Below are 24,426 nucleotides of genomic sequence, written 5' to 3'. Positions count from 1 at the left end.
GGTAGGAGAACCGATTTTAGTTTAGGCACAAGGAATAAACAGAGCGTGTCTGTTTATCCTCAGTTATGAACGCACTTCCCATGTTGCCTTTTTCTGCAAATGGGCAGGCTGGATTTCTCAGAACATCACCATCTGCAGGCATGTTAATTCTCCCAGTGTTTACCACAGACCCGCTCCCATCCTTCTAATTTCAGAAACTGGTTCTGGGCATGAAAGGCCACTGCGTTCCACTTCCTCAAGCAGCCTCCAGCCATTCACCTTGGCTGTTTCTTGCTGGACACGGAACCAAGCTCTGGAGAAAACAAGGGAGTTAAAATAATGGCACAGTCAAGATTCCTGTCGGATGATACCATTTATTTGAAAGGCAATCCTGCTTTATCCAGTTCACATACATGGAGGTAGCTGCCCACAACATCTCTTCCCCATGACAAACCAAAGCAATCAAACATCCCCAAAGCCAAAGCACAACAGAATAAAGCTTCTTGCGTTTGTCAAAGGACACTCCGAAGCAGGAAAAAAAAAAATTATAAAGATATATGATGATTGTCTCCTTGGCATTGCATTAGGCCACATATTGGTTTATTAAATAAAATATTTTCTTTTTTTTTAAGCTAGCTAAAGAAAATATTCTTGAGTAGGGTTAGTTCTTAAAGTAATAAACAGGAAAGAAAATGAGTATATAATAAAATCAAAGAATGATAGCATGTCAGAGCTGGAAAGGACCTTGAGCCATGGTCCTCATGTATTCCAGGCAATCTTGCGCTCTGAGAGCACACGCCCCCCCCCCCCCCCCCGCCCCATCAAGGTCACCCCCGTCAAGGTCACTGGGGCAAGAAGAGTGAGGACTTGAAAACATTTCTCAAGGCCCAGCCTGATGCTCTTCCCACCCTGCTCCCCGGCACGCCTCACCTCCAGCACCAAGCCCGTGTAGGCTGATGCCTTTGTTAACATTTACAACAGCCCATCTTTTACCATGAGGTTGCAACCCTCTGAACAGGGATCTCTGTTCTCTTTCCATGGGCACGTTCGCCTCTTGCAGCCAGCCTCCTGGTGACCACGAGGAACTGCCAGAAACAGTGACTTTCTCACAAACCCCAGATAGACACTCGCCACCCCCACTCCTGCCACGTTCTTGCACCTCTGACCTTCTCCTGTCCCACCTGTAGTTATGAGTGGGCTGAGGCATTCGTGGGCAAACTTCTTGGCATACAGCTAATGACAGTGGGTGGAAGCAGCAGGGTTCTCCCTCGGAGAACCCCCAGGGAATTCCAGTGAATCAGGCTTGTTGTGTCCCCAAGAGGACAGAGGCACTCCAGGGCTGAGTACAGAGGGGCTAGGCCTCAGTGTCCATTGGTAGGACCATTGTCCTGCACTCCAGGAGGGGATTTGGGTCTGTTTTATTCACTGCTGGATTCCCAGTGCCAAGGACCGTGTCTGACACATGGTGGACACCCAATCAATATTGGCTTAATGAATGAATGGTGAAAGGGAGCAATCTCTCTGCACCTTAAATGAATAAGCAGAGGCGAGAAGCACTCTAAGCCAGCAGAGGTGGGGCTGTCCTGCCTCCAGGAGCCTCACCTGTTGCGGAGGCAGGGGTGGGGTGACACCTGCCCTTAAAGCAGGCTGATCACTCTGAATCCTGTTCAGTGGGCTCTGTGCCCTGGTATAGCTAGGGCACTGAAGCTCCCTGCTCCTCACGGTAACTGTCATGGAGTTCTCTGGTCCACGGGCTTCCCGTCTCTTAGGATACCTGGGGACACGCCAACCCAACTGAACACAATGCTCTCTGACCCTGGTCCCCAACCCAACTGAACACGATCCTCTCCACCCCCGTGTATAGACACATCCGTGGCCCTACTGAGCTGCCTGCTCTGGCCCTGACCTGTGGGGGTCCGGCTGTGCCTGGACTTGGCCTCTGGCCATCCATGGGACCAGTCGCAGTGGGAGGTGACACCAGGAAGGCCAGAAGGAAGTACTGGGATACTACAAGACTGCAAGTTCCCAATTCCACACTCCCTGTAATGCTGCCCCAGCAATGTGCCCTCGCCCAATTCCGCTTACTTCATGCCTGGTGCCAGCCCACGTCCCTCCGTCCCAGGAAGCCAGGAGGAGCCTTCCGGTCTGCACCTCCTGACTTTTTTCCCCTCACTTTCCTGACATAAACTCGAGATCCAGCTCAACATACCCCTTGTCTACACATCCCCCGGCTTTCACGAACTTCCCTCTCTCTTCCTTCCCCCCCACACCCACACGGGCCCGCTTACCCCTCTCCCGCCTCCCCCCATGACCTTCCTGGACACTGCCCGCCTCTTCCTCACACCCTCCCACTCCCTACCCAGCAACCATCGGCCAGAGGAGGCTACCTGGAGGCCTGACATGGATGGACAGAGGAAAGGACCAGTAAGAAACGACAGGAGGACCCCAACCCTCCAGAAACCACATGATTTGTCGAAAACCTTATTTACAAGTCTCCCCACCCCAACTGTGGAAACGAAATTGCAGTTGGTGACTGGGAATTTGTCTCAGCATGGTTCAGAAATTGTAACAACATTCTATATAAAATAAGTAGGCAGGGCCACAGATACCTGTGACCTTCTGACTTTCTCTCCCCCGTAAGTTGTTCACCAAGGCCACTTGAATTTCTCTTCTCAGGATTAACTGTGCCTTATCACCACCACAATTCCTTTTTTCCAACTCTGATGTCAAAAGTAGTCTGTATTCTACCCTCTCTCTCTCTCATCTCTATGTCTTCATACTTAAAACCTTGTAGCTCCATGTTTTAAAAAATAATAAGACAGATGTGTGGAGTTTACAAACAAGCCATCCTAAGAAGCTTCTGTAACATTCCACAACGGAACAGCTGCAGCCCAGGAGAATCTGGATCCAAATATGTACAGTCTATGCATCATCTCCTCCCCTGCACAATGGCTATTAAATAACAACTAGCCTTTTGGACCCTTTTCCTTGGCCAGGGAGGGAGGAGGGGGCAGGGGCACCATTGCCAACGGTGCGGCAGACAGCTATGCAGAATCCGGGCTTCCTCCTGCTGAAATAGAGCCTCCAAACCCACAGTGAGTGGTGGTTCCTATGCCTCAGGCGCCAACATTTAAACTGCTACCTGTCTGAGCGAGGAGAGGTGCGCTACCAACTCAGAGACGCCGGGAGGAATGCAACGTGGAGGAGTCGGCCTGTTCTGTGAGGAGGAGGCGCACGGGTCTTGGGTCTTGGCTCCGCATAGACGCTGCCTCTCCTGCTCTCCGCTGTGGGTGGCTGGCTGCTGGGCCCTGCGAGGCATGATGGGCCGTCACTGCAGCCCCAGAAGGGGCCTCACATCTGGCTGGTGGCAGCGCTGTCCTTGGGGAAGATGTGGCTCAGCGGCACCTCGTGGAGGCTCCCCCCATCCGTACTGAGGTCATCATCATCTGTGTCGTCCAGCACCTTGCTTGGCAGCTTCTTAAGTCTGCCGAAACAACAGGGGGCATGTGTCCTGGCCCTGGGCTGCTGTTTGTCTCTGATCGGGGGATGAAGGAAGGGTCTGGGGTTCCCATCTCTCCACCCTCTGGCTGCCACAGAAGCACGTGAACCGGTCTGCACCTGACAGTTCCTTCAGCAAAAGGGAGCAAACTGCCTGCAGGCGGCCGGTGTTGCCGGGGAGGGCTGGACGGGGTTTGGGACAAGTTCAGCAGTGCTGATTTTTCCTTTTGCCTCAAGCTACGATACGTCTCATCAGGGTGCTGTTATTGATCCCATCTTAATTAAAAATTTTGATATCTTGCTCACCATGGGTTGTTTGCATTCACTTTATATAATAGCGCGTGAATTATCTATCTTGATTACTAAGATTTTTGGTGCTCCCTAAAATGGTGCACCCTAATGCCAGCCCTGGGGCCAGGCTCTTAAACAGGCCCTATTTATAGGATTCTCAACGGGCTGGGGTCTTCTGTCCATTTACAAGAGAACCACCTGTGCTACCTGCATAGCCTCTGAGAAAGGCTCAGCTCTATGGATGAGCATGAACTTAATCTCACCCTGTACCCAAGTGACCCTGGGGCAGGGAAAGTGAGCCCCATCCCAGGCCCCTTCTACTCACGGCAGGGGGGCTTTAGAGGCAGCTCTCTCCTGAGACCAGGCCCAAGAGAGTCTAGTCTTCATGGGGATATGAAGCCAAACCTTATCTTATTTCTCCCTAAAAGCAGGACTCCTAAGGGCTGGTCTAGGGGCTGCCCCCTCCAGGGTGGTATGAGCTAGGTCTCCTGCTCTGAGCCTCAGTTTCCCCTTATGGACAAGAGGGATGAAATCTGTCTGGCTGACAGCAGGGGATTGGTATAGGGATGACACATGTCGGGTGGCCGAAGTGGATGTGGGTGCAACTCTAGGATGGGATAACCCCGAGAGGCGACAAGGAACTGGCGTCAGACACCAGCAGTGAGCATGCCCTGACAGTGTCGAGCTCTCCTCAAATGTCAGGGGGATCACGGTGCCCGTGGGGCCGCCACACTCGCCCACCTTAGGTCCTTCTTCATGGCATTGAGCTGTCCCTGCAGCTGCTCGTTCACATCCATCTGCTCCTCCAGCTCCCTCTGCAGCTTCTTTTTAGAACTTTCTAGTCTGTCGATCTCCTCCTCGGCCTCCTCCACTTGTCGCTTCATGGCTTTCAAGCGCAAGCTCAGCTGCATTGGGAGAGAAGGCAGGTTGAGCGCCAGCTGGTCACCCAGCCCAGCGGGGATGGAGAAAAGTCCAGCACAGAGAGGCCTGCAGTCCAGCCGCCGTCTCCCCAGGCGACCAAGAAGTGGCAAAGGGAGCAACTGGTCTCAGCTTCGGGGCTGAGGGTTGCTGAACCCCCTGCTAAAGGAGGCTAGAAAGGCCCCATTGGTCTACAATGTACCTGGGGAGAGGGGAAGACATGACTCAGTCTCTACAACTCTATCACCCGCCCGCCTGGGGCGGAAAAATCTGAGAATAAGGGTCCCTCACCTGGTCCTTCTGATCAGTCAGTGACAGGTGCTCATCATCCACCTGCATCACCAGCTCCTTCACCTTCCGCTCCAGCCGGCGGTTGCTGAGCTGGAGGCTGGCCCGGTCCCTAGAGGGGCAGGGGGAACAGAACCAAGGACCCTCTCATCCAGCCCCACAGGAGGCCCTGGCCAGGCTGTGGAGGCAAGGAAGCTCCTGCCAAGCGGCCTGGTCAACTCGTGACTTAGGGTTGGAGACACACAGCGGTCAGTCCGGGAGGAAACGGGGGCTCCACGAAGGGGAGCGACTTGCCCGAGGCCACAGAGCCAGTGACAGGCAGAGTTGGGACTGGAGCTGCCCTGCGTTCTTCCAGTCCCAAGCTTTACTTTGCAAGGCAGAGGGTCCCCGACTGCCCGAGTATGAGTGGCATGGGTCTACTCCAGGCTGCTCTAGCCCAGCCCCAAAGTCCTACTAGGAATGGATAATGTACAGTGCTATATGCACACATACCTCACCCCTGAGGGGCCAGGAGTAAGAACAGAGGCCAGTCAGGCTCAACCGGGTGCTGGCTGGCCCTCGGGCTATGATCTCGGAGCCAGTTGCAGAGAATCTGCTAGAGAGGAGGGGGGGCCCTCTGATCCCAAGTGTCTTCCACCCACTTGTGGGGGTCCTGCCCATTTCTGAGCCAGCACTGGGCCTCTCTGCTCCAACACCTCTGGCCCCTGGGGCAGAGTGGACCCCCTGCCTCTAATCCAGCTTAGACTCAGTAGCTGATGAGGCAGCCTGTCATACGAGGAGTGGAAAGGAGCAGCCAGCACAGCGTGGAAGCTGTGGGCTCAGGTGTGGGATGCCTGCGCTATAGTCCGCTGGCCAATATTCAGCCCGGCTACCTTCCCCAGTACTTACTGGCACCGGTCTTGCTTTTCTCGCCTATTGCACTTGCTCCACCTTCCTCACGGGAAGGCTCATAAGGACAGGAAGGGGCACAAATGGGAACATGCTCTGCAGTGTGGACACCACTACTCACAGGGCCTTTGCACCTCGGCTGGCCAGGCTCACCTCTCCTCGCTCTCCAGACGGTCCTCCAGCTCAGCGATCCTGGCCTCCATCTGCACCACCAGCCCCTCTTTGCTGGACCTGTAGGAGCCTTCCAGGTGGATAATCCGGCTCTTTAAGTCCTTGTTCTAGAATCAGACAGGGATGCTGTGAGGGGTTGTGCGTCTGCTGTGCTCTCTGTGCAGGGTGGAGCCAGCACGTGGTCAGCAACTGCGATGAGCCCACCCTCCACACAGGATGCATGGCCCCGGGGGACCGGGGGAAGCGGGCATGTCTCTAGGGAAAGGCCTTGCACTCCACTCCTGGCACGCTGAGAAGAGATTCTACCACATTCCCTCCTGAGCCCAAGCGAAATCTTTGGCCATCATAGGACTCCTGGATATCAGGCAAACAGGCGTGGCCTTGTTTTTGTATAAAACTATTGGGGGGGGGGTAGGGATGGCAGGAGAAACAGTCTCCTTTGCCAAGATCATATAGGATATTCAGTGAAGAATTTACATGAATAGCATGTAAAAGAAACGATTCCAAAACAAAACAAAACAAAACAAAAAGAAACGATTCCAATAAGCTCTGTTGGCAACTCGTGGCTCTTTTTCATTCCCTTTATGTCAGAATTTAGCCCTCTTAGGATCTAGAAGACGCCACCCACAATTCCTCCTCCCCTAGCTGTTCAACCTCCAAGCAGATTTAATATTATTGGGAAAACCTCTCCGGAAAAGGCCTTCAGAACACCTCCACCTCTCAGGTGAGTCAGGCCCCAGAGTTCTTGGGGTGTCATGCAAAGGAGCCCCCGCTGAGGGGGTCTAATCCAAGACCAGCCTCACCTGCCTCTCCAGAGAAATCTTGTCACACTCCAAGTCCTGCTTGACAGCTCTCTCCTGCAGGAGCTCACTCCTCATCTGCTCCATCTGCACCCAGGAGAACAAAGCCCAGCAGTTAGAGGTGCTGTCTCTGTATCCTTCGTGAGGATATGGTCCCTGGGTACCGAATTCCAACCACCAAGCCAGCTTCTCTTCATCATGCCATCTCCTCTTGGAGATGGTTTCGTGATGATTGCAAAGACAACAATACCAACGACGGTAACGGTCATAGCACACCCCGCTCTTATGGGCTGAATGGTCGGCCCCCTAAAGAGATACACTGAAGTCCTACCTCCTGGCACCTAAGATATGACCTTATTTGGAAATAGGGTTTTTACAGAGGTAACCAAGCTCAAATAAGGTCATAAAGGTAGGCCCTAATCCAATATGACTGGTGGCCTTATAAAAAGGGGAAATTCGGACTCAGGGACAGACATGCAGCCAGAAGAGACAGCCACGTGAAGAGAGACACAGAGGCAATGCCACGTGAGGACGGAGGACCGGAGGGAGGCATCTATGGTCAGGGAATGCCGAAGAGCCAGAAAGCTGCCAGAAGCCCGGAAGAAGCAACAGAGAATTCTCCTACAGGTCCAAAGAGAGCAAGGCTCTGCTGACACTTTGATTTCAGACTTTGGGGCTCCGGAGTTGCGAGATAATAAATTTCTGTCCTAGGCCACCCCATTTATGGCAGCTCCAGAAAACGGAATCACCTGCTTAGCACTACACAAGCACTATTACTGTCCCCACAGCCCCAGGAAGTAGGTAATCCTATCTCTGCGGAGGGCACTGGGGCGTAGAGAAGCTCATCAACTTGCATAGTGCCCAACCATCCCGGCCAGCTCGCCCAACTCGGAGGATGTTCTTGGGGCACAGGACTTCTGATGCTAAAACTGAGCATCCGAGCATCATTCGTCCGGGGATGAACCAGTGATCCAACTTGCCTGAGATCTACACAACTAGTAAGAGGGAGAGCGAGCACTCATCTGAGTTCCTGACTGCTGCAGGGTTAAGTTCAAACTTCGGGAAAGGCTTCTACACTTAGCATATCTCAGACGCTGCTAGATTTCTCCCTTCGTGTAACAAAAACAAAAGTCAGCAAGAATACTGGGCAGCTCTTGGTGACCTGGCAAAGGCTAAACGTTACTGAGGATTTCATCTATGTTAATAGGAAATGAGCCTAGTGGAGCAGTACCCAGAAAGAAATCCCGTGGCCTGCCTCTGTTCCCCAATCCCCAGAGGGCTTTCAGCAGCAGTGACACGAACCCCAGACCCTGTTCCCACGACTGTCCAGCAGAGGGCAGCCTGAAGAAGCCGGGAGAACTGACCGCGTGAACCAGTAAAATAAAACCACCCCTTCCTTCATAAGGTTCAGCCTGGGTAAGAGGTGCACCAACAAGTCCCTGGATGCCCCGGGTACACCTGTAACAGTCTCACCGGCCTGGTCTCCACTTGCATTTTCACCACCTGCACAAGCACCTCAGTAAAGGAAAAGCCTACCCCTCCCCCACCCTCTGCCTAGAGAGCAAGACCTTGGGGGCTGAGCGAGGAATAATAAGAGGAAACGCTGGGACAGGCTTGCATCTGCTCCCATCTCCCACTGTCCTTGCCACAGTGCATGCAGGGAATGACAAGCAGCATGGTGTGGGTGGCCCAGAGTGGGTGACAGGGAGGGCTGAGGAATGAAGCTGGTGATGGGCAGGACCTGGACCTGGAGGAGGCTGGGACTCTGCCCACAGGTGAGGGAGTACCTGTGTGGTCAAAACAAAAAAATGTTCACATCTTTGCATTTCTGGCCAGTAGGCTTCTAAGTCAAGGGAATTCAGAATTCTACAGCAGGGGGATACTGATGCCCAGGGCAGTGATACATGCGACCAGAGAGAGCAGAACTAGAACCCAGGCCAAGCCTACTCACAGCCCACTACTCCGCCTGCCCTGGCTCTCTGGACCATCTTGGTGCAAAGGCCTCACACGGATCTAGGGTTCAAATACAGCGGTCATGTAAAAACCAAGACCTGGGAAGAAGGCAATCTCCTTAGGGCACCGTTGTGCACTGCAGGGAAAAAAATGTCAGCAATGCTAAGGGTCAGCCGGCAGAGCACGGAGAATTCCGTCCATGGCCCAGCTCCCACCCTGCCTGGCCCTAGAGCCCTCGAGAATCACCTGTTACAAAGGTGCTGGAATATTCCTGTAACTGCCACATGAGCACAAAGTCCACAGCTAACGAATGCGGGCTCACAGCCCCACTCCGAGCACGGCCTCCAAACTGGCCGACGCAGCACACGGAGCATGGAGGACGTCAGCACGGCTGGGCCACGGGACTGCCATGTGCCTCCCGGGGGAGAGTGTTCTGTTCACCGGAACACGGTTAAACTGTCACTGTGATGGGAAGTCAGTCCACAGCTGAGCAGTGGAGGCCCGGCTTCTCCTCTGGCTCTGAGTTCACTTGTGTGTGACCTCAGCCACCTCACCTCTGGGATGCAGACTCGTTTCTAACACAAGGCACTTGAACGAGACAGCCTGTGAAGGCCCTTCGAGGTGGCCGGTCACACAGTGAAAGCACATTCTGGTGGGTGCGGTGTGGCTCTCCCCGCGAGGAAGCCAGAGGACCCTGCCCCCATCCTCCGGCCGGAGTAGTGGTCCCATCTCTCCAGACACTGAGGAGTGTCCCCAGAAAGGACGTGCATGTACTTGCATGCTGGGGGACAGCTGGTCTTGGAATGATGGGACGGGTGACAGGTTGGGTTCGCTCCTCCAACGTTAGCACAGCCCTAGGACACTGACAAAGACCAACACAGGACCTGCCCTAACTGTAGCCTCGTGGGGGACAAACGAGTAAGTCCCGTATGTGTGGCACATGGCAGTGGTCACAGCCCAAGCACAGAAGGCCAGAGAAAGGGCCCCTCAGCTGTGACCCACCTGAGAGGCCAGGCTCAGGCAGGGTAGAGAAAGGGGCAGGAGAGGGAAAACAGCTTCCCAGACCAGGGCCACCGGTGAGTCAGAGCGGGAGGTAAGCAAGAAGACTGGGTGCTCGAGAAACGGAAAGCACTGGACTAGACGCGCAGGGGCGGGGAACAGGCAGGTTAAGAGAGAGGGGACAGGGAGCAGTCCCATGGGGCCTGTTACTACATGGTGACCAGGGAGCTTGGATTGCACTTGCTAAAGGAAATCTTAAGCATTTTTACAGTGCTGTTCCTTTAGTCCTCCATTCCCCCACCCCCCCGGAGGAGGTAGGTCCGGTACCAGCCCCATCTACCCCTAGAGTCCCGGAGAGGCTGCAGACAGGTGCAGAGACTGGGTGGCACCAGATGAAGCCACGGGCCTGATGAGCTCCCCGAGGAGAACTGTAGGAAGGATGAGGAGGCCCCAGAGCTGTGCCCTAGGGAGCACTCCCCCTAGGGGAGACCGGGACGAAACCAGGATACTGCCCCGTCCCATAAGCCAAGGGTGAGGACTGAGGAAGGTCAGGCAGAAGGAAGCCTGGGAAAAAACACCTGAGCGGGACAAGAAGTCGGCTCTGGAAGGCTCGGCAGAGAGGGGAACCCAAGTGCAGAAACTGGGAAGGTGCCGGGCACGATGAGGTGGGAACACGCCTTTCCTCGAACCCCAGCGGTGACGAGATGACAGCTACAACTGGAGGGCTGGGGGTGTGAGGGCCCCAAAGAGGGCTGTACTAGAGGCGCCCCGCACCTATTAGCAGGCGAGGGTGAGAATCACGGAGAAGGAAAAAGTGACAGCCGCTGGACAGGAAAGAGAAGGGAGCCGAACAGGGAGACGGACTGTGTATGGGGAGGGACAGGGTGCAGGCCCGGGGCCGGGGCAGCATGCAGTGGGAGGGAATGTTCTCTGAGCCTCTGAGAGAGAGCATAATGCAGGACTGAAGGGGGGCAGGCTCCTGCAGCTCAGAGGCATGGGAGGGAGGGAAAGGAGTGAAGGGAAGGGAAGGGAAATTATTTTTCCAAAAGTGGGGGCTAAGGAAGAACTGTGGGCTTGTAGAGAGAGAAAGAAATTTAGAAATTTAGTTGCTGTGAGGCATTAGGCTGAAAAATACCAAAAGACAATAAAAGGCCAGCAGAGCGGAGACAAGGGTGTGGTTGTAGCTGTATACGGCGTCTGCCTTTAGGGGGTCAGGTGGTGTTCCTGCAGCTCTGCCCCGGGCCTGAGGACCAAGGAGGGAAAACCTAAGAATCCAAAGCCCCTGGTGACATGCCCAGGGCGACTGTGAGTGTCCTGGGCACATCTGGGCCCATCAATCCTCCTGCCACTCTCTGAAGCAGATGTTATCACCCCATTTTCCAGGTGGGAGCTTCAGGAGTGTTGGAAGCAGCTTTAGATTCTATTCTAGCCCAGGCTTTCTGGCTGAAAATCATTTACTCCTTTTCTCCCTCTCGGCAAACGTGGAAGACCCAGGTCTCTCAGTGAAGGGCAAATCATACAAGACGAGAGCGTTCGGGCGGGGACTTCCACAGTGGAGCGAGGCAGACAAGCTGCAGGGAGGGGCTCCAGCACCACCAAGGGGCCATGCAGCACTGGGCCCAGACGGGAGTTCAGGAAAATCCCTGTGACTCCAAGCAGCAACCAGTGGCCAAGTCTAGCTCCCTCAGTGCCACTGACTGGAAAATCCGGGTCCTGCCAGGACACGGGCCTCCCAGTGCACAGGAGGGCTCAGGGGGGAGCATCCCAGAGGTCTCCTCAGGTTCAAGACCTCCCTGGAGGGGCGCCTGGGTGGCTCAGTCAGTTAAGCGGCAGCCTTCGGCTCAGGTCATGATCCCGGAGTCCTGGGATCGAGCCCCATGTTGGGCTCCCTGCTCAGCAGAGAGTCTGCTTCTCCCTCTGCCTGCCGCTCCCCCTGCTTGTGCTCTCTCTCTCTCTCTCTCTGACAAATAAGTAAATAAAATCTTAAAAAAAAAAAATCTCATTGCTAAAAAAAAGACCTCCTTGGAGAGCCCCAGGCAAATGGTGATGCTCCAAAAAAAAAAAAAAAAAAAATCCCAAAAAACAAAAGTCATTATTTATACTCCCCTACATCCCTTCAAAAGATGGCTATTAAAATGGAAGTGCAAAATAAATCAGAGTGAAGAACAGGAAGGAACAAATGTGCAACCATAAAACTTAACAGTTACTATGACAGGGCTGTCCACTTTTTCTTACTCTTTCGCAAACCAGGCCTTTTAGCAGGCATGCGAGGCTTCCTTCAATTCTTCAAAAAGGACAGCCTGACAGAAAATTCCAAAATAAGTCCACTACATGGAGCCTTATACAAGGAATACCTTGTGAAGTGACGGACAATGCTCCCAAGGCTGGTTTTTACCATAAACCAGACGTGCTTTAGCTCTGTCAATACAGTGATCCCTAGGACTGGAGCAGTGACTTGAGCCCACACTGGGAGAAGAGAGGAGAAGGGAGGGGAGTGGAGGGGAGGGGGGGAGGAGGGGCGAGGAGGGGAGGGGAGGGGCAGAGAGAGAAGGGAAGAGAGGAGAGCCTCTGGCTTGGCCAGCTTCCTCCTGCGGACCAGAGAAGTAAATAAATCTGTGGCTGGGAAAACATTTCTTTTTATATAAGCTTAGTGCGTTACATGTTGTTTACCCTTCAACTATACTAAATAAACCAAACAAAAACTTTTCCAGTCAAACTAAAAACAGAACAGGAGCTGAAGGCAACAGTTTATCAGAGCTGGATTGAAGGAATGCTAAACCCTGAGCATCTTGATCGGAAAGAACAGTATCAGATTCCAGTGGGTTTTATGTCAGAGGCACCCATGACCTGAGCCAGCTCTCAGGATGAGAGGCAGCAGCCTTCTGGGTTAATGAGAAGCCAGAGATATCTATGATCGCTAATAACAATACTTTGCCCCATCACCTGTGTTTACCATTGGGCTGTAGAGGGCCTTGGGACCTACCCTCCTGGCTGGTATTAAAAACACCAGGAAGATCCTCAATCATAAGAGAGGAAAACCATTATTAACCAACTATACACATTGGGTTTTAAGCCGCCCATACAGTCGGAGCCAGGTCTGAGACTAAGGAGCATTTCAACTGAAAGAAAAGCAGCCCCATAATTGATCATTCAGTCACTGACTGCAAAGGAGCCTTACTTCCCAATACCATATCCTACTGGATGCAACACCCTGGTGCAGACTGAGGAGCAGGTGTGAGCCAACCACCTGGGAGCAGTTCCAAAAAGAAATGCAGAGGTCTGCAACTTCATCCACTGGGATTTATTCTGTTGTTGCCAAGGCAACAGGGAAGCCTTACTCAGCCCCTGGAAGGATCATAAAGCCACCCAAAGCTCTGGAGTTGGTAATTTTTCCTCTTGTTCTGCCTACATTAGAAGAATCATCTTTCCAGTGAGCTGGGTCATTGTAGCTTCCATGGCCAAGAAAACGCCTCTCCATTGAGGCCCAGCCCAAGTGTTGACTGTTTGTCCTCAACCACCAGGAACAGCACAGCAGCGCCCAGTGAACTAGAACATCAGCCTGGATGACAAGTTTAAAACACACCAATGCTGGGCCTACTCTTTTACTATGTAAATCCTGGACTCACTGGACAGTCAAGAGAAGATCATAAATCTTCATCCATATTAAGAGACACCATGGCCTTATTTTTAACTTGTGAAGAGAGGCCCCAAATGTACCTGGGGAGGTCTTTACCAGTCTTAAGTCTGATGCTGGAATGATGGGAACAGGCAGGAGGCAGTAGGCTCTGGAGTCAAATCCTGGCTTGGCCTCCAAGCTTCATGACCCTAGGTGGTCACTTACAAGCCGAAAACAATGACACAAAGCATGCACAGCAGGGCACAAGGAGCCCAGCACTTAGCAAATCCTCCGTAAAGATAGCAATTGTAAATGGAGACACGGTTTTGGAGGAAGGAGAGAAAAAAGGATTTCTCTGTATTTAAGCAGACCAAAGCTGGTGAAATACCCACTATTTAAATCAATTTGCCTTCACCTTACAAGTCAGAACGCTTCCTGAATCAGGTGCAACCATACTTGGGTGAGAAAACAAATACTCCTCACCTCTGTTTTACAGAGTAGATAAGACATGACTTTATCAAGTCTAAATTCATCCCTTTTCCTTCATGTTAGCCAGATTTGGAAACAAAATTCAAGCATCCAAAAAGTTTGGGGAAAAAAAAATTTGTTAGGATTTCTGAACCCATCAGTCTGAAAAATTACATCCTGAGCATGTACGGAAAAGAACGGCTGGGAACTCACAAATAATGCGCCCAGCATTTACTGAGTGTCAAATGTATGTATAAGAAAGGGGTGGGGGGCATACAAAGGATAGGATGTTTGATCTCATAACTGCCTTTTCTATTCTCTGTCCCCGGGAACAGCCCAGTTGAGCTTCCTTCTGGTCTCCCCTTCTGCTGTCCTTACTCCCAACCCCCCCACATTAATCTTTTAAAATACCCTGTATGCTTCACTGTCTGCTCTACAACCTTCAGTGGTTCCCCACTGCCTTCAGGATAAGGTCCATTCAACACCCTCAACCTGCCTCTCCGAACTTATCTCCTACTATTCCCTTATGGAAACCAGAAACCTATCACAGTAGTCCATTCATTGTCCCCCAGACGCTGCAAATACCCTACTTCCCAATCCTAATTCACACTCCATTCTGTCTAGGATTCCCTTCCCACTCCTTAGTTTGTCTAAATCTTACCCTTTCTTCAAAACTAGCTCCAGGTTCACCTTCCTCAAAGAACTCCCACCGTCACCCCTTGCTATGATAGCCTTTCCTTCGCGAGCTGCCTGAATCCTGCACTTGGCATTTAGTATCTGTTGCTTTTTCTTATTAATTATCCATTTTGGGGGGGCATCCTCCATCTCTTCAAACACAGCACTCAAGGACAGGGGCCACTTTTGATCATCTCTACAACCTCACCACAATGCTATCTATGCACACAGCAGGTATCCAGCATACCTTATGAGCACCGAGCACTGGTAGAACTCTGTTTGGGGAGTCAGGAGATTTGAGGCCAGCTCTGCAACTGACCACCTGTGTGAGCTGGCCAGATCGGGGGGGGGCGTGGGGGGGCGGGGGGCAATGGGGCTGGGCCTCAGATCTCTTGTGCACTGCACCAGAAGTCTGGGGAGAGGAACTTGGAGGTCCTTGCCAGATCTAAGAGTCTGTGAAAGGGGTTGGCCATTTGCTCATATTGCTGGAAAACCTTTTTTTTTTAATCCCTCTAGCTTTTCTACCTAAGCCCTGCCGCTAAGACTAGGGGAAAAAATGAGAGATGTTTGGGGAAAGCAAAATTCAGAAGGGGAGCTTATAAGAATGCAGAGTTTAAGTAAGAGCTGTAACCTTTTTCCTTTTCAATTTAAGGAGAGCAAGATCCAAAAAGTCTAATTCCCCACGCCTTCCCTTTTCAGTGCCTGGAAGCAGTTTGCTGATGCTATAAATCGGGTTGGAGATATCAGACAGGCACCATTTCCTGTTCTTTAGGGGATGTCCCTGTTAAGGAGGCGTCACAGGTCAGTGTTTGCGGCGGGGAGAGGAGAAGGGTCTTAGGTTTGGAAGTTTCCCCTTTCTCTGATTCTGGCAGGAAGGCAGCAGGCTCATGGCCCTGCAAGTTAACCTAAGCGGACCAAAATTAGGGCCCAACTATCTATACCCAGGGCCCTTCCTTGGAACCTTTACTTTAAGAGGCAAAAAAGAAGTCTCAGATGGACCCCAGCATTGAATAAGAATTAAATGCTGTCCTGTGAGGCAGGTATTTGGTCAACCCAGTTCTCTATGCTACCCTTCCTCACACATCCAGAGACAGCAAAGGCCAGAAGAGAGGCCTTACCTCAGGAGTTTTGTTTTGTTGTTGTTTTAGCAATTCCTACAACAAGGTGAACATGACGCTCCATTCCTTTACCATGACAGGCACCAAGCTTTACCCCTCAACGCCCCACCTCAGGGAGGGAAGGGACAAGAAAGGAAATAGAAGGGGAAAACAGAACGAACAGGGCAAACAGGCTGGAGGCTGTGGAACCCTCCCTTCGAGCACAGACACAGGGAAGGATGGGGGTTCGAGGGACTCATGACACTTGGCTAGACGCAGCCTTGTCAGAGCGGCTCAATGTTGGAATTTGGAGAAGAGCTGCCCTTTCACGGACTATAATAATAGTCTGTGATAATGATGACACCTCTCCCCCGCCCCAACACTGACCTGTGACGCCTCCTTAACAGGAACATCCCCTAAAGAATGTGCTCAGAGAGGCTGGCACCTTCCTGGGACTCCATGGGGCTGGTGCAGGAGTCAGGCCCGGCACTCGCAAGCCCACGCTCTTTCCAGTAGACCAAGTCCGTTCCCTTAACCTCCTCCCTGGGCTTACTTTGTGTTCTTGGCTCAAAGTATCTTCAGCCGTGGCCACATCAAGGAGTGAATCACGTGCTCAGGTGAGAGGCAAAAGAAGGGGTCTGAGTGATCAGTTTTCTTCAGGTTGGGCCATCAGCTGAGCCAAGCAAGGCAACCGCTTTCTGGTTCAGTGTGTCTGTGTTTTGTTTTTGGTGTAAAACATGGGGCTTGGGAAGTCTGTTTTGCCTGCCTGGTTATTGACAGGGTGACAGACTTTGCCACTGTTCCTCCCTGCCTAAGCCACCAGCAGCATTAGCAAAACAAATTCATGGCCACTTCTGTTATCATGAATGCTTAGCAGATCCTGAAATGCCTCATGGCACTGTGGGGGCTAAGCCACACTGGCAGGAACGCATCACCAAGCAACTTTTTTTTTTTTTAAAGATTTTATTTTATTTGACAGAGAGAGCACAAGCAGAGGGAGAGAGAGGGAGAAGCAGGCTCCCTGCTGAGCAAGGAGCCCGATGTGGGACTCGATCCCAGGACCCTGGGATCATGACCCGGGCCAAAGGCAGCCGCTTAACTGACTGAGCCACCCAGGCGTCCCCAAGCAACTTTTATACCAGGCTCTTGCCTAACAAAATGCTGACACTAGTAAGAACGTACAAGGGCTCAAGTGTCAAGGTTGGGTGATTCGTCTGGATTTGAGGTTTCCATAAAAGCCTTTCCCTAAGCTTCTGCAGCTCCGGTTGGCTGGGCTGCCCCCCCTTGAGCAGGACACTACTAGCACGGCTTTGGAACACGTAGACAGAACTGAACCTGAGGACGGAGGTTCAGATTGGAATTTCTCCACTCTCAGAAGCAAAACAGCACAACTGTCTTACTTGTTTGCAAAGAATTGGTCAACAAGGAAACAATGGAAAAGAAGCCAGTGATTTCCCTTCAACTTTGAAGAGGGGCTACCATTTTGGAATGGCATCGTCCCCAAGCATTAGAACCTCCAGTTCTTGGTTGTCTGGAGGTGGTGGAAAGGTGGGGCATGTGCCGAAGTCGAAGTGTGACCAGAGGAAAGAGCTTCTTTGGATAAAGAAGATTTTGCCCAAATTAACTTGCATTTCAGATTTTTAATTTTAATCCTTTATATAGATAAAACTTCCTCATTTGTACTCAGCCTCATCCAAGGCTTTTAGGTTTTGTCTGCACTGTTTAATTAAGAAAGTGCCCAAAACAAATCAAGAGGTGAAGAACTTTCTGAATGTCTATGTACGGTTTCTCTGGTACCATTTTCAGATTACTGAATATAGGTTCTTTTCAAAACTGTCACTACGTATTCTGAATATCGTCCCATAATGCTTCCCCATGTGATCTGTCAAATGGTTTGGGCAAGGCAACCAGTGAAGGGAACCACCGCTTCCCAGTGATAAGACTCCCTATCCCCAGGACAGAACTCAGCTGCTCTAAACTTTTTTTTTTTTTAATTAAAAAAATGGAAACAAAATTCAAAAACCCTCAGATTACATGGAGTGTCATTTAGAAAATTAGTTCTGTTATCTACAGTGTGAGGACAGCGAACACGGTCCCTGGCTGCCTCCCAGTGTTGCTGTACAGATCGAAGGTAAGTGGAATTCCTCACCTTTGAAAACTGCAAAAAAGCATTCACTTGGAAGAGGTTGCTACTGTACTGTGAATGCTTCATAGGCGTCTGTATGGCTATTTAGCTTGTAAAGTTCTTAAAGGAAAAATCTGCATCATGTCCTCCACTTTCTATGGCAACTCAATTTCACACAATTGCTTGTTGGACTAATGATTCTTAGAGCCTCTGCCCTAAGCAGAGCAGTTTGCCTATTATAGCTAATAGACTGTTACCCATAACCACTCTGGAAACTTCCACTTTGTGTGCTTTATGTTATATATTACACCTCCCTCTTCATGGCTTACTATGGTGAACACTACCCAGCCTTCCATCATTTCTATAAGGCAAGAACTTTCTTCCCTCCTCTAGCTGAATCCTTGGGTTTCACTTCTCACATTTCCTTCTCCATGAAGGACAATCCATTCATCATTCAACTACATACTGCACCTGTTCCCTGCTCCGAGTGATCCTCTCAGACAGCAAATCCGAGTTATTTCTTTCTTCTTCCAGTTCCATCTCCAGCTGAGACACCTTGTCCTAAGAAAGAAAGAAGACACAAACATAGCCCTATTAAACTCACACTGACCCAGGTACAGTGCAAAGATGGCCCGCCCTGGGGAATGCAAACCTTGAAGGCAGATCAGAGCTGAGTATCACTAGAGTTTGGGGAAAGGATACATCTCCTCATACTGCCCAAAAAACCGTGTTGCATTGCTTTCATAATGTAAGATGTAATTGTGCGTTTCAAGAGTGCAAAGATGGCCCGCCCTGGGGAATGCAAACCTCGAAGGCAGATCAGAGCTGAGTATCACTAGAGTTTGGGGAAAGGATGCATCTCCTTCTCATACTGCCCAAAAAACCGTGCTGTATTGCTTTCATAATGTAAGATGTAATTGTGCGTTTCAAAAATACATGAAAGGAGACAAAATATTACCCCGAGCCCTAACATAAGCGCTGTGGATATTTTAGCCTGTTTCCTTCATATCTTTTGTCCCCCTTATGAATCAGTAACTTTACAAAGATCTACCTAAGCCTAAGGTCCCCAAGTTACCTGTTAAAAGGCAATGTGGGAGCTCAGACATCATCCAAGACACATTTCTCTAAAAATTCCAAGCTCTGGACAACACTTTCCCTCCCTCCTGCTCAGAGTTTCCAAGAGCCTTGCAGGAGTAAAGGCTACGACTTACTATTGCCCCCACCTGCTTTTCTAGGACACCTCACACACTTCGTGCATTATGCAATCAGTCCCATATCTGCACCTGAATAACCCAGAGACAGCGGTGGCCCAGTCATTACAGAAGAATGGTCATTTCTGTCTTCCTTGCTGGCTCCTCATTTAACACCACTGAGTGCTAAGAGAAAAGCATGTCAAAGTAGCTGCATGTATGAAAAAAGAGGCTTCTAACACAAACCACCCTACCTAGAAATAGGGGCTTGTGAGGTCTATGCACATGTTTCTCCTGTCACTCGCCAATGTGTCATATGTCTGCATTAACTCAGTGCCATACTTGATAAAAAGCAATCGGCATCGTGAGTTTTGAAACACGAGTGTGCAGCATCTGCACGTAAACACTGTCTCTGCAATTGTCGAAGTGGGCTGGCTGACAAGCTCTGGACGCTTCTGTAAAGGTCAAAAATCAGAGTTACTCACGTGAATGAGTAAATGTCTGTGAATGCCTTCCCTGCTGGTGAATGAAATCTACAGGGAACCCAGAAAGCTCTCTCCCGTGAGCTGAGAGGCTCGAAGACCAACTTGGAACAGAGCACCGGGTTCTGCACCGACCCTCCTCTTTGCTCCCTGGTCCCTGACGCCTCCAAGGCCAGTTCTGTTCATGGCAGAAATCACCGAGGGTCCACAAGTGCTTCATTTACGCAAAACAGCCACCTGAGTTTCTGATCCTACAGAAAATGCCCATTGTTGAGAGAGCTCTTGAGTCCTGAGAACTAATTTGTTAAGTGCTAGTGAAGGAACCGGCAAGATATTTGTCACAGCAAGCTAGTCCTGCCAGCTACCTCTGAGGGGAGGAAACGTTCCTCCAGCGAGCTGCTCTGGTAGGGTCTTGAGAGCTATTCATTTTGTCATCAGTGGAGAAATATCTAAAATAATGCCAGGGGGCAAGGGAAGCTCAGTCATATCACCGCTTCTAGACCTTGATTTGGTAAAAGGAAATGTTCTTTTTAGTCAGAATATTCTAGAAGAAGATGACAACCCAATGTTTAGCTAAAAGCACCTCCTCACAGGCCTCTCTTCCTGTCTAAAATCTGTACTATTCAAAACCCACCAAGAGCATTCAGGGGCCCAGGTCAGGGTTCTACACCAAAGGTTCTCACACCACTGCCCAACACAGCTTTAGCTTGCTTTGAACCAGACTGTTTGGGTCCTTGAAAAATCGCTTCCTAGTTAACTGGGTTGACCTTAGCTTGCCTTAAAATGACCCCTCTAATGAGATCAGAAGCAGAAACAATAGCAAAATACACAGCAATCCCACAAAAGGACAATAAGACTGTAACCAGGTTATTCTAGTGTCTAAAAGGGGCCCATCTAATAAAATCTTTAATAGTTGAAACATCACTCCCTAGATGGAAATTGCTACTAAGTCCCCTGGAGGTTTTAAAAGTTATTTTTATTTATTTGCAAAATTGAATCAGAAATTCCATTGACTTTAAATTCAAACCATCTCTCCCTGTCCTTGAGCACTGTCTTTTTACCAAAACCTTGACAATTTTAACTTCTCCCATAGGTCTGGGGCTGATTCTCTCCCTCACTAAATTCCACTGGGATGTGGGGTATGTGTGTGTTCGGGGGGGGGTGTTCTGGTTTGGGGCTGGTTTTGTTCTTGAGGATTATTCTTTTGTATAAGCTCAGATGGACTGATGTTAAGATTCCTCCTGTCCTGCTCAGGAGCTTGTGCATGTTTCGATTCTATTACTTGATTCATATTTTTCTACCATGTTGTATTTTCATCCTGTGAACAGGTCACCCCCAGCTGGTGACCCCAGTGAGCACATTCTGACATACTGTCTTAGACTATGTATATATGGTGTATCCAAAAATGAACTGAGCCACAGTTTGCTGCTAGCTTTGGCGAAGCTGGATCATCTGACAGAAAAAAAAAAGGGCCAGAATTAGGAGACAAGAACAGAGCATGCGGTGTGACAAATGAGAGCTGGGCGTCCCCAGGAGTTAGGTGGTTCGGGTCCAAGACACAGCTCAGCCCTCTAGATTTGCAGCCGTCTTGTCTCCTCTGTAGTTGGAAGCACCTCCCAAAGCAACCAACAAAAAATGCACTATGTGCCCTTATGTAAAATCACCTGGCCTCTTTGCGGCTCTGTTTTGCTTCCTCTTTAAGACAATGAGGGCACTGTGCTAAACTGTCTCCATCATTCCTTTTGGCTCTGAAAACTTATGAGTCTATGAACTTTCAGCTTCTTCCTCAAATCAAGAAATGACTTTACTAATGTCTGGCTGTTCCAGAGAATAAAAACCGAAGGCATCCCAAAGGCTTAAGTGTGCACAGAGAGGTCACTTCTCTTGTGTCCCATGCTTGCCCTGCACAGGCCCCGGCTCACACTCGCATAGCCTACAGACCTCCATCTGCTTGATGAGTCGGCTTCGGTCGTCTTTGAGGTGACTCTTGGCCTCGAGCTCGTACTCCAGGTCCTTCAGCGTCTGCTCCAGAAGTTGCCTTTTTGTGAGCGCTTCATCCTGAGCTCTCTGGTAGTCCCGTAACTCCTCCTCCATCAGGCGCATCTAGAAGGAGGAGCGGGTGGTTACCTGAGCTGCATCAGGAGAGCACCTGGACAGACAGTGCAGAGGCTGATCCCAAAGATGATTGGGGGATGCCCACATAGCACAGTCCAGAAGACCCTGAGCCAGTTCCAGCTCCCTGCGGGCCTCAGTTTCCTCTCCTATAAAAAGCACCAGCTTCCTAGCTACAGGTAGCAACCCACTGAGTTATAAATTCAATTTAGTAGATGTCAGCCAGCATTTTGAAATTTAATGTAACAAAATATCAGAGTAGAATACAAGCAGATATTGTTTTGTGAAACCTCTGTACTAGACACTCACACATTTGTATGGATGTACATATTACTGGGTTGCAATGAGAAACGTAGTTCTTACTATATAGGTCATGGCCAAAAACACTTGAAAGCCACCAAACTAGGTAAGTGCTTCCTACAGTGCGATTTATGACCCACCTGTACCAGCATCACCTCAGTGGGAGGGTCATAATGAGGGGAAAATAAAAACAAAATGAATGACCCCAAAACAACTCGCAAGCACAAAATCTAATAATATAAACATGCATATTAGGTGAAACCATCTGCTCTCTAGAAGAAAATCCTAAATCAGCTGTTGTCATCCACAGTGTTCTTTTCATCCACAAGGTGGCACTGAACTAACAGCTTTGAAGAAAGTGCAACAAAGAGATTGGTCCACAAGGGGTTGTCCCTGTTTTCTACTTCGCTGGAATCTCCCCGAGGGGACCAGCCACCTCAGCACCACTGTAGGTGCTCCTCATACACCTGTGTGGATTGATTCAGTGAAGACCAAGACTATCTGTTTTGTTCAAAACCTCCTTCCCTCTTGGAGCTGGTACCAGGTACTGGGTGAAGGCGCTGTCTTAGGAATAACTAACTACACCAGGGGTTTAGTTCCTTCAGAGAGTGTATGACAGTGAGTGGCAAACTCCATTAGAGAACAGCATCTTTTGGGGGTGATTTTCACAGAGAAGTTGGGGATGCCTCAAAGATAGTCTGGTGGGGAGGGGGGGGGCGGTGCACCAGGTTAGGCTAGTTTCAGAAACCCAGTGGCAAAACTTTAGGAAATGGGTTCCTGGAAGCTGACAGGAACCCCTGGCCTTTCAATGAGAACAGCACAACCTTGAAGAAAAGACCTCTCCAGATAAAGACCCTCATCTGGTGTGGTGGTAACTGAGTCAAGGGCTCTGTCAAAAAGAATACTCAATGAAGCCATGCCCCACAGAACACGGATAGTGTCTGGGATCCCAAGCCCTGCTAGCTACACTAGTGCTCCCTTGAAGTAGTCAGAACTGCCCTTCGTTAAGTGGGATTCAGACAATAAACCGACAGTGAACTCCAAGTCTTCATTCTCTAGAGATAACCTTCATCAGAACTTCTCTAGCTCCACACCAAAGGCAAGACATGTCAAATGTCTATTTCTCTTAAAGCAAAGAAGGCAGTGCTTTGCCCCTGAGGATAGACCTCCTGCCCCTTTTATGTTAACAGACAAGCTTTATCCCAGCTCAACGAAAACACAGGGTTGGGGGCCGTGAACAGAGGTGAGCTTGAGTTCGTCAAGGATCCAGGGTGACCCTGGCTTGTCAATTCACTTTTGTTTTCAACAACTCCACTGACTTCCATAGCTGGATACAGGGCAGTATCTGCCTGCAGTTTCCTTCCAGAATGATGAGGTGTCCATTTCTGCCATTCAGACGGAAACTGTGTCTCAGAGGGCTGCACCACTGAGAAAAATCTAGGAAGGGCCATCTTTTGTTTTCACCGTTAAGGGATCTTGTTTTGAATGACTGCTCTTTTATGAACAATACTGGTCTCCTTCTGGCCTTAACTAATCTCTCTGGATCTCAGTTTCCTCATCCAACTAGAGGATCTCTAAAGTTCCTTCCAATCTGAAGATTCTAGCAGAATGATAACCATCACACAAAAATCAACAGGAAGCACTTTGCAGGGGTCATCGTGACACTGTGATTTCTCTGAAATCAAAGCAGCGCACCATGTGTTTGTTGGTGTTCTGGCAAATATCCGAATCTCCCCTCCCATTTGCCGTAGAAATGCAAATGACTTTCTTTTAATGCCAGACAGAACTGTGATGTCACTATGCTAATTTCAGTTATTGGGGTCCTGCATCATATGACCCTGCAGCAGAGGGGACCTGTTATCAGGATCCTTTCAGAAATGTTCTAGAAGTCTATAGTAAATCTCCATTGTTCTTTCACACAGTTCCAGCACTGACTCATGGGCAATATTTCTTTGATCATCAAAGATATTAAAAGTTTGTTTTTTTTAAAGAAAAACTTGTTTTCCTGTGGAATCTTGACACTCTTGGCACTGCTTATGAAAAAAAGCAAGCCTTGGACTCTAAAAAAAAAACCCTTAACATTGGTGTCCAGGATATACATACCCTCAGCTCTCTAGCCTCACACGTTATCTCATTTCATAATTAAATCATCGTTATTTGGGTGTTTTTAAAGAGGTAAAAACAGATGCTCCGAAAATTGGGGTAAGTTGCTCAAGGTCATCCAGCTGGCAAGAGGCATAACGAGAAATCAGCATACTTGTGTTTTAGAACCTTCAGCTTTCCATTACAATAATCAAAAACATTCCTTTTATTTTTCTCAGCTCTTTACAAGTCAAGACTGAAGAGAGCTAACATTTGAGTTACTTTGCTCTACCTATTCCCAAATATAAAACTAAAAAATATGTTTTAATAATTTCAGTACTCATACATTCCTGAAGATTTCTTTTTGTCTCCATTATCATTGTTCTGGAGCTCATGTCCACCACACCTGCTCTCATAAAAGTCTATATTTTGTAAATGAATGTCAAAAAGCAATTGTTTACTATAATCTGTGTTCTAGGGTTAAATTAAAACAC

At 49.7% G+C, this 24,426-nt stretch overlaps 1 protein-coding gene across 1 annotated transcript in view; it reads right to left on the bottom strand.

Annotated features, from left to right (window-relative positions):
- Window positions 1-599: 599 nt before the first annotated feature.
- CGNL1 (cingulin like 1) overlaps window positions 600-24,426 on the bottom strand; it is a 155,484-nt gene continuing 131,657 nt past the window's right edge. The window contains exons 14-20 of the mRNA XM_027570815.2: window positions 21,380-21,541; window positions 18,238-18,327; window positions 6,837-6,920; window positions 6,016-6,140; window positions 4,978-5,086; window positions 4,510-4,673; window positions 600-3,463 (exon numbers count right to left, since the gene is read on the bottom strand). Of these exons, the coding sequence (XP_027426616.2) occupies window positions 3,331-3,463; window positions 4,510-4,673; window positions 4,978-5,086; window positions 6,016-6,140; window positions 6,837-6,920; window positions 18,238-18,327; window positions 21,380-21,541 (867 nt within the window). The 3' untranslated portion in view covers window positions 600-3,330. The remainder of the gene's footprint in view (window positions 3,464-4,509; window positions 4,674-4,977; window positions 5,087-6,015; window positions 6,141-6,836; window positions 6,921-18,237; window positions 18,328-21,379; window positions 21,542-24,426) is intronic.

The sequence above is a fragment of the Zalophus californianus genome, chromosome 6 (assembly GCF_009762305.2).
Source record: "Zalophus californianus isolate mZalCal1 chromosome 6, mZalCal1.pri.v2, whole genome shotgun sequence".
Taxonomy (NCBI): Eukaryota; Metazoa; Chordata; class Mammalia; order Carnivora; family Otariidae; genus Zalophus; species Zalophus californianus.
The sequence above is the reverse complement of the archived record's forward strand: the minus strand, read 5'-3'. Positions and strand labels throughout refer to the sequence as shown.